This window comes from Poeciliopsis prolifica, unplaced genomic scaffold, assembly GCF_027474105.1.
Source record: "Poeciliopsis prolifica strain line A6 unplaced genomic scaffold, Auburn_PproV2 SCAFFOLD041, whole genome shotgun sequence".
NCBI lineage: Eukaryota > Metazoa > Chordata > Actinopteri > Cyprinodontiformes > Poeciliidae > Poeciliopsis > Poeciliopsis prolifica.
In genome coordinates this window covers 193,801-208,056 of record NW_026562416.1, presented here as the reverse complement: position 1 = coordinate 208,056, position 14,256 = coordinate 193,801, and the positions used below count along the sequence as shown (strand labels likewise).

Sequence of the window (14,256 nt, the reverse complement as noted above, 5' to 3'; positions counted from 1 at the left end):
GAGTGATTTTCCTCTAACCATCTTTATCTTCCTGTCGTCTGACAGATGGCGACCGCCCAGCAGGAGCAGATTGAGCAGCAGAAGGCCGTCCTTCAACAGTCGTTTCTCAGCGAGAAGGAGCTGCTGCTGAAGAGAGAGCGAGCCGTCGAAGACGAGAAGAAGAAGCTGGAGAAGCAGTATGAGGAGGAGGTGAGGAAGGCCAAGGCGTTCAAAGAAGAACAGGGGCGTCAGCGCGCTCTCATGGAGGAGGAGAGGAAGAAGCTGCAGGCCGTGATGGACGAGGCAGTGAAGAAGCAGAAAGAGGCAGAAGAAGAGATGAGAGCCAAGCAGAAGGAGGTGGAGGAGCTCCAGAAGAAGAGGCTGGAACAGGAGAAACTCCTGGAGGACGAGAACAAGAAGCTCAGAGAGAAACTCCAGAGCCTGGAAGGAGCTTCCAAAACGGGAACGACCAAAACGAAGGAAATGGAAGTTCAGACGGATGACGTTCCCGAGGAGCGGCTGGTCTCCATGACGATGGTGGCAACGACCAGAAAGGTTCTGAATGGTGCGGTGGAGGCGGCGAAGAAAGACGGAGCATCGCCCTACGCATTTGATGGAATCAGAGAGAAGGTTCCTGCAGAGCGACTCTTGGACCTCGGTGTCCTGACCAAGAAGGACATGGACAAACTCAGAAAAGGCAAAGTCACCGTGCAGGAGCTGGAAAAGACAGACAAAGTTCGACTGTGTCTAAAGGGCCAGAACTGCGTCGGAGGCATCCTGACTCCGTCTCAGGAGAAGATGAGCATCTACAACGCCATGACGGAAAACAAGATCACCGCAGACTCTGCCGCCATGCTTCTGGAATCTCAAGCAGCTTCAGGCTTCATCGTTGACCCGCTGACAAATAAACTTCTGTCTGTAGACGAGGCTGTTAAGGAGCAGTTAGTTGGTCCTGAGCTCCACGACCGGCTGCGTTCTGCTGAGCGTGCAGCCACTGGCTTCACAGATCCGTACACTGGAGCCAGAATCTCTCTGTTTGAGGCCATGAAGAAGGGCCTCATTGATAAAGAGCAAGCCACCAGATTCCTGGATGTGCAGCTCGCCACAGGTGGCATAGTGGATCCCATCAACAGTCACAGAGTCCCGCTTCAGGCAGCTTACAAGCAAGGCCACTTTGATGCCGACATGAACAAGAAACTCACGGATCCCACTGAAGAGTCCAAGTTATTCACTGAGCCCAGCACTCAGGAGCCACTCACCTACAAACAGCTGCTGGAGAAATGCACCAAAGACCCAGACACCGGCCTGCTGATGTTACCGCTGACGGAAAGAGCCGGTCAGAGAGAGAGAACCTACACTGATATGGAGACCAAGGAGGTGTTCAGCAGATCCAATGTTGATGTTCCGTTTGGAAAGTTTAAAGGAAAGGCTGTCACCATCTGGGAGGTGATCAATTCAGAGTATTTCACAGAGGAGCAAAGAAGAGAACTGATCCGTCAGTACAAGACAGGCAAGATCACCGTAGAGAAGGTCATCAAGATCGTCATCACTGTCGTGGAAGACAAGGAGAAGGATAGTGGAAATGTCTTCAATGGTCTGAGGGCTCCGGTGAGCGCCACTGAGCTGCTCGAGTCTAAGATCATAAACAAAGACTTGTTCAACAAACTGAGCAACGGGAAGATCTCAGTTAAAGAAGTTTCTGAGATGGATGCTGTGAAGAAGGCCCTGCAAGGAACGCCCAGCATCGCAGGTCTCCTGAATGAACCAACCAGACAGAAAATGCCTTTCTATCAAGCCTTGAAAAAGGAGTTACTCTCCCCAGAGACGGCTGTGAATCTCCTCGAAGCTCAAGCCGCAACAGGATTTATCATAGATCCTGTGAAAAATGAGCGTATGCCTGTTGATGAAGCTGTTAAATCAGGTCTTGTTGGTCCAGAGCTTCACGAACGCCTCCTGTCAGCAGAGCGAGCCGTCAGCGGCTACAGGGATCCCTACACAGGGAAAAAGGTTTCTGTTTTTGAAGCCATGAGCAAAGGCCTCGTTAAGAAAGACCAAGGCATCCGTCTGCTGGAAGCTCAGCTCTCAACAGGAGGAGTTATCGATCCCATTAAAAGCTGTCGCATCCCTAGCGAGGTCGCCTGCAAGCGAGGATACTTTGATGAAGAAATCGACAAGACTCTGAATCAAAACACAGACGAGACAAAAGTTTTTTATGATCCCAGCTCACAGCAGGATGCCACCTACGCCCAACTCATGTATAAATGTGTCACAGACAAAGAAACTGGATTACCGTTACTTCCTCTGTCAACGAAGGCTCCAAAGCCCAAAGAGGACAAACAAATAACAGAGGCCAAAATGAAAGAGGCCCTAAGCCAGAAGATGATGGAGCTGGAATACGGACCCTTCAAAGGAAGAAAAGTCACAATTTGGGAAATCATCAACTCCGAGTACGTCACTGAGGAACAGAGACTGGAGCTGATCCGTCAGTACAGGACGGGACTAGTCACAATCGAGAAGCTCATAAAGATTGTGATAACAACCATTGATGAAAAAGAGGACAAAACAAAGGAAGAAGCTTGTTTTGAAGGCCTGAGAGAACCAGTCACCGCCAGCTCTCTGTTTGATTCCAACATCATTGACAAGGCCACATTTGACCAACTCCAGCAGGGTAAGAAGGCTCCCAAAGAGGTTGCTCAAACTGACAAAGTCAGAAAGTACCTGCATGGCACTGACCGCATCGATGGCGTCGCCATGGAAGGCTCAGATGAGAAGCTAAGCATTTACGAAGCTATGAAACGGCGTGTTTTACAGCACAGCACTGGACTGGCTCTCCTTGAGGCCCAAGCTGGTACCGGCTTTATAACCGATCCAGGAAAAAAACAGAAGTATTCAGTGGACGATGCTGTGAAGGCTGGAGTTGTTGGTCCTGAGCTTCATGAGAAACTTCTGTCAGCTGAAAAAGCAGTGACAGGATACAAAGACCCATATACGGGCAACAAGATCTCCCTGTTCCAGGCCATGAAGAAGGAACTGGTGTTTAGGGAGCATGCTATTCCTGTTCTAGAAGCTCAGATCACAACTGGTGGAATAATCGATCCAGTCAGCAGCCATCGAGTTCCCAATGATGCAGCCGTCCAGCGTGGCTTCATCAGTAAAGAAATGTTGAAATCATTCAGCGAACAGACGGGCGACATCAAAGGCTTCACCAACCCCAACACCAATGAACGGGTAACTTACAGCCAGCTGCTGGAGAAATGCACAAGAGACCCCAACACTGGTCTGTGCTACCTGCCTCTGTCAAAAGTTGAAGCTCCTGCAGTGGCTGAGAAGTCCTATGAGTACACAGAGGAGCAAGCTCAACAAGACCTAGCCAGCACTCAGATTGAGATCCCTCATCAGAGCTTTGCAGGAAAGAGCTTGACCATCTGGGAGGTGATGAACTCAAACATGCTTCCTGAAGAGGAGAGGCGGCGGCTCCTGGAGCAGTACCGCTTGGGCCAAATCACAAAGGAAAGGATGCTCATCATCATCATCGAAATCATCGAGCAAAGAGAAACTCTGAAGCTGGAGCAGAGCATGTCATGTGACATGATCAGGAGAAGGGTTACTATCGAAGACCTGTACAACGCTCGGATTATTGACCTGCAGACGTACAACCTCCTGAAACAGGAGAAGATGAGCATCCAGGAGGTGATGGAGATGCCGCCAGTGAAGCAGCACCTCTTCGGAACAGGTTGCATTGCCGGAATTATGTCAGACAGTCCTCCTAAAATCAGCATCTACCAGGCTATGAAGAACGGCCAGGTTAAGCCTGAAGTCGCTGTGAAACTTCTCGAGGCGCAGGCAGCAACAGGATTCGTGATCGACCCTGTAAAAGATGAGCTCCTGACCGTTGATGAAGCTGTACGTAAGGGCCTTGTTGGGCCTGAAATCCATGACAAACTGCTTTCAGCTGAGCGTGCAGTAACAGGATACAAGGATCCCTACAGCGGAAAAATCATTTCTCTCTTCCAGGCCATGAAGAAAGACCTGATTCCTGAAGAATATGCCTTGAGGCTTTTGGAAGCCCAGAATGCCACTGGAGGACTGATGGATCCGGAGTACTACTTTCACCTTCCCCTAGATGTGGCCATGCAGCGTGGCTACATTAACAAAGAAACCCTCGACAGGATAACTGAACCGACAGCGGACATCCGAGGTTACATTGACCCGACGACGGATGAGAAACAGACTTACGCTCAGCTGCTGAAGAGATGCAGAGTCGATAAAGAAAGTGGACTCCGCCTGCTTTCCCTGGGAGACAGACGACTTCTCTTCAAGGGTCTCAGAAAAACCATCCCTGCAGATGAGCTCCTCCGTTCACAGATCATTGACCAAAAGACCTACAGCGAGCTCGTTGAAGGCATCATCACAGTGGAGGAGGTCAGCAGAGATCTGAAGAAGTACCTCGAGGGCACCAGCTGCATAGCAGGCGTTTATGTCGAATCCACCAAAGACCGGCTTTCTATTTACCAAGCAATGAAGAAGAACATGATCAGGCCAGGAACCGCCTTTGAGCTGCTTGAAGCTCAAGCTGCTACAGGATATGTGATTGACCCCATCAAGAACCTGAAACTGAATGTCACAGAGGCTGTTAAAATGGCCGTTGTTGGCCCAGAGTTTAAAGACAAACTCCTGTCAGCTGAACGAGCCGTCACAGGCTACAGAGACCCTTACTCTGGCCAGGTGGTCTCTCTGTTCCAGGCTATGAAAAAGAATCTGATTCTGAAAGACCACGGCATTCGCCTGCTGGAGGCCCAGATCGCTACCGGGGGGATCATCGATCCCCAGGAGAGCCACCGTTTGCCTGTTGAAACAGCATATGAACGTGGCCTCTTTGATGAGGAAATGAACACAATTCTCACTGATCCTTCTGATGACACAAAGGGCTTCTTTGACCCAAACACAGAGGAAAACCTCACCTACCTGCAGCTGATGGAGAGATGCATGACAGACCCAGAGACCGGCCTTCGTCTCCTGCTGCTGAAAGAGAAGAAACGCGAGAGGAAGACGTCGTCCAAGTCTTCGGTTCGTAAGCGACGGGTTGTCATTGTCGATCCAGAATCAGGCAAAGAGATGTCCGTTTATGAAGCGTACCAAAAAGGACTGATTGATCACCAGACCTATATAGAGCTTTCAGAGCAGGAGTGTGAGTGGGAGGAGATAACGATAACCTCCTCGGACGGAGTCGTAAAGTCCATGATCATCGACAGAAGGTCTGGACGGCAATATGACATTGACGATGCCATCACAAGAGGCCTGATAGATAAGTCTGCTCTGGATCAGTACCGAGCTGGAACCCTGTCCATCACAGAATTCGCAGACATGCTGTCTGGAAACATGAGCGGCAGTAGATCACGCTCATCCTCCTTTGGCTCCTCTTCCTCCTACACCGCCAGCCCGGTGCCTTCCATAAAAACACCCGCAACCACATGGAACGACCCAACTGAAGAGACCGGGCCTGTGGCCGGGATACTGGACACAGATACACTGGAGAAGGTCTCAATCACAGAGGCCATTCACCGAAATCTTGTGGACAACATAACAGGTCAAAGGCTGCTGGAAGCTCAGGCCTGCACTGGAGGGATCATTGACCCGAACACAGGAGAGAAGTTCTCTGTGGCTGATGCAATGAATAAAGGGTTGGTGGATAAAATCATGGTGGACCGCATCAGCTTAGCTCAGAAGGCACACAATGGGTTTGAAGATCCCCGAACTAAGAGCAAAATGTCTGCTGCTCAAGCTCTGAAGAAAGGATGGCTTTACTACGAAGCCGGACAGCGGTTCCTTGAGGTCCAGTATCTCACCGGTGGGCTGATTGAACCAGATGCTTCTGGTAGAGTCTCCATCGACGAGGCTGTGAAGAAGGGCACCTTAGATGCCCGCACCGCCCAGAAGTTACGAGATGTCAGCGCGTATTCCAAGTACCTCACCTGCCCCAAAACCAAGCTCAAGATCTCCTACAAGGACGCCATGGAGAGAAGCATGATCGAGGAGGGAACCAGTCTGCGGCTGCTCGAAGCTTCGTCTCAGTCCACCAAAGGCCTTTACAGTCCGTATAGCATCAGCGGCTCTGGCTCTGCGACCGGATCCCGCTCTGGTTCCAGAACCGGGTCCAGATCCGGCTCCAGGAGAGGAAGCTTTGATGCCACAGGGTCAAGTTTCACAACAACCTTCTCTTCCTCATCCTTTGGTTCGCCGAGCTACAGCCGGCGGTACTGAGCAGGAGGCGGAGCAACGCTCCCCAGACGCCTGTGGAATAAAGACCTCCTTTATTCTGCTCTGCATGGAGGTGTTGCAAAACTTTCCTTTGTCTGTCAATATATTCATTCACTTTATTGTATATTTTACACTGAATGCACCTCATCAGATCCATTATCACATACTGTAAGCAGTACAGCCGACCACCTACAGCCTGCCTGACTAACAATTTTAAAATAAGCCTCTAGTCTTCCAGAAACGCTCTTTTATTTCCTAGAAAAATTGTTAGCAGAACCAGATTGGATGTACAAACTAGGGTTTCTGAACATGTGTATATTTCTGAAAGGACGAAAAGCTTCTCTGCAGAGCAGAATGTGGAGTCTATTGATAGTCTGCTTCAAGAACGCCAAGCTTCCAGATCTTCTCTCTCATGGGCCACACTGCCACATTCACACTATAAACCCAACTTCATAACTATAGACCCTGCAGTTGGAGCAACATGTGCACACCGTGACATGGACACATAGCAAGAGAGACCTGGGGACACTTTGACCAACACCGATAAATCCCTGCTGTTCTGGATGGCAGAAAGGTAAATCTTCTCCAGAGAAGATTTCTGATCTGATGCCAGATTGTTGGAATCTGATGTTTTGTTCTGTTCCGGGAACCTTCAGCCTCCAGTACTGGACTCCAGCCCAGTACTGGACTCCAGCCCAGTACTGGACTCCAGTCCAGTACTGGACTCCATCGCTGGACTCCAGCCCAGTACTGGACTCCAGCCCAGTACTGGACTCCGGCGCGCGGACGCTGCTCCTCAGGATGAAACTCTGCTCTGCTGCTCGGTCCAGTTGCTTAGCAAACCCTCCTCACCTTTCACTGGGAGAAGCTGCAGACCTCAAACTGGTGCCTGACTGAAAGGTGAGCAGGTTTCCAGTCTGGCTGCAGAAGAAATACTGAAAATCATTAGCCAAGATTGAGATCATATCATTGACTTTTTTCTTTCCTGGGGCGATGTATGACTATAGCGATGACGAGTAAAAACATTTCTTTGAGAAAGATCTTCAAGCTTTGCAGCTCAGCCAGTTTTTATATTTGACACCACAAAGCCTCGTTTGATGGTAGATCTTCTTTGTAAAGCAGCACATTTGATCGAAAGCTCCTTTTATTTTCATACTCTATATTTCTGCTTTGCATGATTTATTAAAGACATGACAGCTATATCCTTTAAAAGCTCATTTTTTTGCTGTGTTTGAGGTTTGAAGGATGTGTTTTAGAGAGGAGTCATCCAGCCTAGTTTGGTGTATTTATAACTAAATGGGACGAGAACATTTATTGTTACACCTTAAGCCTGTAAATAAACACAAAAATGAAAAGACCTAAATCTGTTTCTTTATTTTTGTTTTGTTTGCTGTATGAATAAAAAGTGAAAAATCACTGCTAAAGTAAACATGCAAAGTTGAGTTTTTCTAATAAATGTAGGTCAAATGAAACTGTTCAACTTAAAAAGATGAAACGACGTCCAGGTCTCAAAAACTGCTGTTGAAATGATATGTTGTCATATTTTCCACCTTAAATTTCAATCAACCTACAATATTAAAATACATTTTTGGGGGATTTAAAGGTTGTCATTGAGAATAGTTACATTTTTACAAAGTTGTCAATTATTACTATTATTATTATATTTGTTGTGTTGTCAGAAGTGTAAGAGTTTACTTCCTATAATCAACACTAAGAATATTATAAATTGTCCCATTTTTCATTTTAAACAGATAATCATGATAATAATGACTTATTTCCTAGTAAGTCATACAAATTAAAGGCAAACTTTAGATCTTTGGACAAAACAATAGTCTGCTTCCCAGACATGTAAAAATATTAAAGATTTATACTTTTGCTTTTTTTTTTTCTTTGAACCTGAAATATTTTTATCAATATTTTTCATATTTTGGAGTATGCTGCCCTCACTATGTGTAACTGCTACAAAGCTAGCTTACACTTAAAAGGTCGTTGAGTCGAAAATAATCCAGTCCTTGTTTTATTTTTATTTTCCTTTTTTCTTTGTAAAACTATAAAACACAAAAGTTCACATCAATCACAGACAAGATACAGAAAACAACCAGACCACAGCAAAACAAATGACTCCCAATTAGCTCAAAATATAAACTTCTTATAAAATGTAACAACATTGTAATAAACAATAAAATAAACTCACAGACAAATGGTGTCCAAGGGACAAACGTGTCCAAGGGACAAAAGTGTCCAAGGGACAAACGTGTCCAAGGGACAAACGTGTCCAAGGGACAAACGTGTCCAAGCTGTCGGTAACACCGAGCTCTGCTCAACTGACAAAACCAACCATACACACAATGTCCACTAGGTGGCAGCAAGGCTTCGCAACCACACCTACAATATAAAACTGGAAACTGAAACAAAACATAATGGAGTCAGCAGCACATGGAGGTTTGAATGGTTTAAAGTCTCACATGCTTAAATTTTATACAGAAGTAATAAAAAATAAAGATAAAAACAAAAAAATATTATGTTGCATTAAAATATTCTGCAAATCTTCCATAAGATTAATTCATGTGCGGTTGTCTTTGTTCTTTTTGTATTTTTGTTGAAAATGAAGCTATTTTTATGAATGACTCACCGTCTCATCGCTTGATGACAGGGTGAGTCAAACAGATTTGAAAATGGTCGGATTTCATCTGAAACCTTTGAATTTATGTGAGAAGTGATGATGTTCAGTATTTTCTGCTTTAGATGACACGTCTCAATTTGAGGCTTTTGCTGAAATGTGGATTTAGTTTTATATTTTCCATAAAATCAGATTTTTGACCTGCAGCTGCTTTGAACTCATGTTTTGCATAAATGCATAAAAATAAAATAAATTGCTGCACAGAATGAAAATCGTTAAAGATGAATGTTTATTGGGACAAAATCTGATTGTTTCGTTTTGATGACCAGAAATACATCGAGATACTTTTAATATTTTTATTTACTTTATTTAATGCTAGCGTGAGAAAGGCTTGCATTCATAAATGTAATAAAATAACCATAAATTTGCCATTTTTGGTTGGAACCAATTTTATATTTTATTATTGTGGTTCTGATGGAGCCATGACGGTCACGTGACTCCATCGTGGTCCCGGCGCCTGATTCCAGCCAATCAGGCGCCGGGACCCACGTGGGGCTTCCCGCCCTGACTCCGCACCTGGACTGGGTTGGAATCCCCGCAGCTGGTGCCATGGTGACGAGGGCGGCCTCTGATTGGTCGGCTCGGTGGGACATTGATACTTTCCCAGCGAGACTCGATGGTGATTTAAAAGTAAAACCCGAGCGGTTCGGACGACTCCCGCCATGTCCGAACCGCGGCAGCCCAAATGCTCCCGGTGCCGGCACCACGGCTTCATCATCCGGAAGAAGGGCCACAGCCGGTGCTGCCCGTTCTCCGGCTGCCAGTGCTGGAAGTGCGGCCTGATCACCCGGCGGACCCAGGTCAACGCGCTGCAGCGGAACCTGAGCAGAACCCGAGACCGGAACCCGACGAACAACCCGAGGAACAACCCGAGGAACAACCCGAGGGCCGCGGGAGACCCCCCTGCTGCTGCCGCCGCCGGGACGCGGGACCCGGACGGTCTGGGTCCAGATGTCCGGAACCAGCGGCCGGACCCGCGAGGAGAGCCCGGTTCCGGTTCCGGTCCGGAGGGCAGAGACGTACCGACCTGTAAGACGATATTCACGACATTCTGCTAAAAACCTGTTTTTATACAAACTCCCGGTTTTTCTGCACATTTGATGAAAATGTAACATTTATTGTATTTTTATGAACTTTAGTGTAAAAACCTGATTTTATGTCAATAAGAATAAAATCATTTATGAGGTAAAGATCAAGTAGAACCAGTAAAAATATCAATACGAGCAGAAAATGAATGAATGAATGAATGAATGAATGAATGCAGGAAGATGAAAATATTGAACCAAAACCTTCTGGATGATGATTCATCACTTTGGGATAAACTGCAGACAAAGTCAATTCATTGATTTGTTTTCAATATTTTTAATTCCAGCATTGGGTGAAATAATGAATATTCCATATTTTATTTTTAGTCAGAATCAATAAGAGTCCAAACTTTTCCTCCTGCTGCAGGTCTTCTTCCTCTTCCTCCTCTTCCTCAGCTCCTGTCGTCCCGCTGCTCCTTGGCTCCGCCCCCTGACCTCCTGCTCCACCTGCCCCTCCTCCCTACGCTCCCTCCCGGTCTCTATGACGACCTCTGCAGGCCTCTGATGATCCCGCACTTCCTGTCATACCCCGCCCCGCCAGCAGAGGTCAGGCTGCCACGCTCTGCTCGCTGTCAGGCTCAGCTCACCTGCTACTTCCTGCTCACCTGCTGCTTCCTGCTCACCTGCTGCTTCCTGCTGCTTCCTGCTACTTCCTGCTCACCTGCTGCTTCCTGCTGCTTCCTGCTCACCTGCTGCTTCCTGCTGCTTCCTGCTCACCTGCTGCTTCCTATTGCTTCCTGCTGCTTCCTGCTCACCTGCTGCTTCCTATTGCTTCCTGCTGCTTCCTGCTACTTCCTGCTCACCTGCTGCTTCCTGCTGCTTCCTGCTACTTCCTGCTCACCTGCTGCTTCCTGCTACTTCCTGCTCACCTGCTGCTTCCTGCTACTTCCTGCTCACCTGCTGCTTCCTGTCTCCTCTTCTTCTCAGGACTGCAGACTGGTCTTCCTCCCGCTCCACCCTGCTGTTGAAGCGCCCCCTGCTGGCTGCGGGTCCAACAGCAGAGCCTGACGGATCGACGGCTTCCGTCCGTCACTTCCTGTTCCTGTTCCAGTTCAAAGCTTCTTGTTGTGGCTGTTTGGTTCAAAGGGGGTTGAACTGAAAGTTTGTTACCTGAAATAAAATGCAGAGCTGTGGCTCATGACCACGATCCGCTCCGTTTGGTTCTCAGCTGCAGGTTTCTGGGTCACAGAACCGAACCTGGGCCGGAGCCGCTGTTATTCCTGCTGGCAGTTACATGTTACTGCATAGAACCATGTCCTGGTTCTGGATGGTTCTGATCAGCAGTCAGAACCTCTGAGGCCTCTTTTAGATCCTGTGAGGAGGAAAAAAGAATCTGAAGATTTTTAGTTTTAATGATTCGATGCATAAATGACGTCAAACTTTATGAATCAGACGGACAAAGTTCTGACATCTGACCCGGTTCCCTGGTGTTTCATAGGTCCGTCCAGCAGGGGGTGCAGTAGCACAGTGTTCCATGCAGTCTGCACTTCCCAACTGGACCCAGCGGTTCTGCAGAACCTCTGATTCCGGCCGGGTCCATCAGAGAACATCTAGCATGTATTTCTGTGTTTTTATGTAATAAACAATAAAATCCAAACTCGACTTTGTGACATTAATGATAAAACGTTTTGGTAGCAGCAACACGTCGGCCTCAGCTGCACCACAGAACGAGAGGAAGCGCTGGATTTGGACCGGAACCAACCAGCGCCGCCCTGAGGACGATCCGGTTCTGATCCGGTGGTTTTAATGTGGCAGAACGCTGCTGAGGACGTTCAACTCTAAGCTAGACTTTAATGGTTCTGCATCACCAGGCCATGAGGCTGCAGCCCACAGCATCATCCCTCCCCGCCGTGCTTCCCAGCAGGTAACAGCTGTTCCAGCTTCCTGTTTCCTCCATCTTGTCTCCTCTCTGTTAACCTCGGTCCGGCAGCCATATTGTTTCCAGAGAGATGTTTTCTCCTGCCCTTGCAAGCAGCCATGCTGGTTTAGTGTCATCATGACCTTTGGCCTGTTTAGGGTCGCAGTGCGTGGCGCTGACTCAGCTCTCGCCGCCGTGACGGGTTCTATCTCTTAGATGTGTTTATGTCTGCAGAGCAGCAACAGTTGCACCTCAGATCACCAGGTTCAGCCTGAGTTGCGTAACCGTCGTATCTCCAGACTCAGTGAGTCTCTGGCAGCAGAACCGCTGCCAGAACCGCTGCCAGAACCGCTGCCAGAACCGCTGCCAGAACCTTTGTTTGCAGTGGGTGTGTCTGAGATAAGCGCAGTGGGGGGAATCGGCTCAATGCGTAGCAGGAATGCAAAACACTCCGTGTTGCTTTGGGATGTGTTATTGCAGCGTTTGGGGCCGGAGAGTTTTCTAGCAGCAGTGACAGTGCAGACGTCCCCGTTGGGTTCTGACCCGACGGACCCGTTCAGGTCCAGCATGCAGCAGTGCTGTGTGTTTGATGAGAAAGCAGCAGTTTGCTTTCCTTCGAGCAGCAAAAGCGGAGTAGATGCTGCTGCTGCAGCGCCTGGCCTAGTTCAAACCTTTCATCTCCAATGCGTCCAGGAACAGGGCGCAGTGCAGAAACATGTTCATTAAAAACCTTCCTGACCCGGAGCCTCGGCTTCAGGAAAAGCCGAGCAATATCCCACTGGACCAGAACAATGAGCAAAAACGTTCTGCTCCTCCAGGAAGAGATGCCTGGCAGGGAAAGAGGTCGCAGTTCATGCTTAGGACCTTCAGACGTTTGAAAAACTGACAAAAAGCCGTTTTTGAATAATGTAAATGGATGGAAATGATAGGAACCGGGAGGAAACCGGGGGAACGTTGTTTCAGGCTGATGTTGCTTTTCTCTCCATGTTGCATAATCAGCATTCTTGGTCTCATTGAACAAACAGACTGGGTTTGTTGCAACATGAAGTTTAAAATGTGACACATTCCTCTCTCACCCACCACGTCAAACAACAGGCTTGGTTTTTACCCACAGGCAGATCCACAAGAGGGACGAGACAAGGAAAGAATCCGTTGAACCTGCTGGTGAATACATTGGCTGGTTGACGCCGTCAGTTCCAATCGGGCCCCAGAAGCAGCTGACGGGAACCGACTGGGTGGTTCCCCCGGTTTCCTCCAGGCAAAAACTTGGGGTGGGAGGAGTTTGAAGATGTCATGGAGAACGACTTCAATATGGTTTCAAGGCGATTCTGTTCCTGCATCTTGAATGGACGGGACAGAACCAACACTGGTTCTAGTGGGCTGCTGCCTCTGAGCCCAGTGGGTCGCAGTTCTGCAGCCAGGGTCTTGTGTTTGGGTGAATCAGTGGGGGGGGCGCTCTGACGGGTCGGTACTGACTGTAGAGCCTTGTCGCCTCTTGTATGTAAATTATGAAAGTTTAATATGTAAATCAGGTTCCTTCGCCTCCATCCAAACCACAAACGCACTAAAACATTTACTTTGATCTGTGATCTTTGCAGTGATTGAGCCCAGAAGCTTCACTTCATGTTCTGTTTCATTACCAAACATCTCGCTGCAGGCGGATCCAACCGAAGAGCCTGAGAACCGTGGAGCTCCGCCAGTTCCAGCTGCTCTAGTCAATAAAGGATGACGAGTCGTTGTTCAGTCGCTGACTGACACTGACAGTTTAATTGCCTGGAAGACTCCCTCATATTCCATCAGCCAATCAGAGCAGCTCACCTCATCAGACAGGAATGGTGGCAAAGTCTTGTTAGCTGCACCCCTTCAACACGCCGCTCTAAATGATCAGCTTCAGAGAAACCTGAGCTCACCTGTTAACACCAGACCAATAAAGAAAAGTCAAAAGGAAAGTTTGCTGAAGCTGCCACACCTCGGCAACTTAAACCCGCCGTGACGGCGTTGCACAGACGGAGGAAACATGAACATCAGACAAACTTCACCTGAAACAAACTCGGTTGTTTCTGAAGCTGCAGACGTCCAGTGATGTTTCTGGATCTCAGCAGGTGTTTGAAACGTTTAGATGAAGATCATGTTTTGATGATCTTCATCTAAACTCTAATCTGTAATCACGGCGAGGTGTTTTCCAACACGTTTTTCTCACTGATGCATTTTTCTGCACATCTGCCCCAGTTCCTCAGAAATGCCACACCTTGTTTTCTCATGGCGATGAGTTTCTGACTCTGGTATCGGATGAACAGATAAAAACAGGTTCACTAATCGCTGCGATTGCCTAAAGGTTGCCTGTTCAAATGCCTCTGTTTGTCTGTGTCAGGAAATCATCAGCCCCGAGTGTTGGA

At 47.9% G+C, this 14,256-nt stretch overlaps 2 protein-coding genes across 7 annotated transcripts in view; both read left to right on the top strand.

Moving 5' to 3' along the window:
* pleca (plectin a) overlaps positions 1-7,594 on the top strand; it is a 62,855-nt gene extending 55,261 nt beyond the window's left edge. For all 5 annotated transcript variants that reach the window (XM_055055095.1, XM_055055094.1, XM_055055093.1 and 2 more), the window contains one exon: positions 46-7,594. In XM_055055095.1, coding sequence (XP_054911070.1) covers positions 46-6,240 — 6,195 coding nt within the window. In that variant the 3' untranslated portion in view covers positions 6,241-7,594. The remainder of the gene's footprint in view (positions 1-45) is intronic.
* A 1,919-nt stretch (positions 7,595-9,513) lies between these two features.
* On the top strand, positions 9,514-11,580 carry LOC129375822 (doublesex- and mab-3-related transcription factor B1-like). Of its 2 annotated transcripts, XM_055055130.1 has the most exons (3): positions 9,514-9,946; positions 10,370-10,548; positions 10,930-11,580. In XM_055055130.1, the coding sequence occupies exons 1-3, from the start codon at positions 9,580-9,582 to the stop codon at positions 11,008-11,010; spliced, it is 627 nt and encodes a 208-aa protein (XP_054911105.1). In that variant the 5' UTR covers positions 9,514-9,579; the 3' UTR covers positions 11,011-11,580. The 2 variants fall into 2 exon arrangements, with proteins under 2 accessions (XP_054911105.1, XP_054911106.1); XM_055055131.1 differs by lacking the exon at positions 10,370-10,548 and having other exon boundaries at positions 11,441-11,580.
* Positions 11,581-14,256: the final 2,676 nt, after the last annotated feature.

What these genes read in the sequence shown, in the direction of transcription:
- LOC129375822 (XM_055055130.1), top strand. Translation starts at nt 9,580, where the DNA reads ATGTCCGAACCGCGGCAGCCCAAATGCTCCCGGTGCCGGCACCACGGC. An exon ending in GGGCAGAGACGTACCGACCT is followed by an intron (nt 9,947 to 10,369) that starts GTAAGACGATAT and finishes CTCCTGCTGCAG; the next exon opens with GTCTTCTTCCTCTTCCTCCT. An exon ending in ACCCCGCCCCGCCAGCAGAG is followed by an intron (nt 10,549 to 10,929) that starts GTCAGGCTGCCA and finishes TCTTCTTCTCAG; the next exon opens with GACTGCAGACTGGTCTTCCT.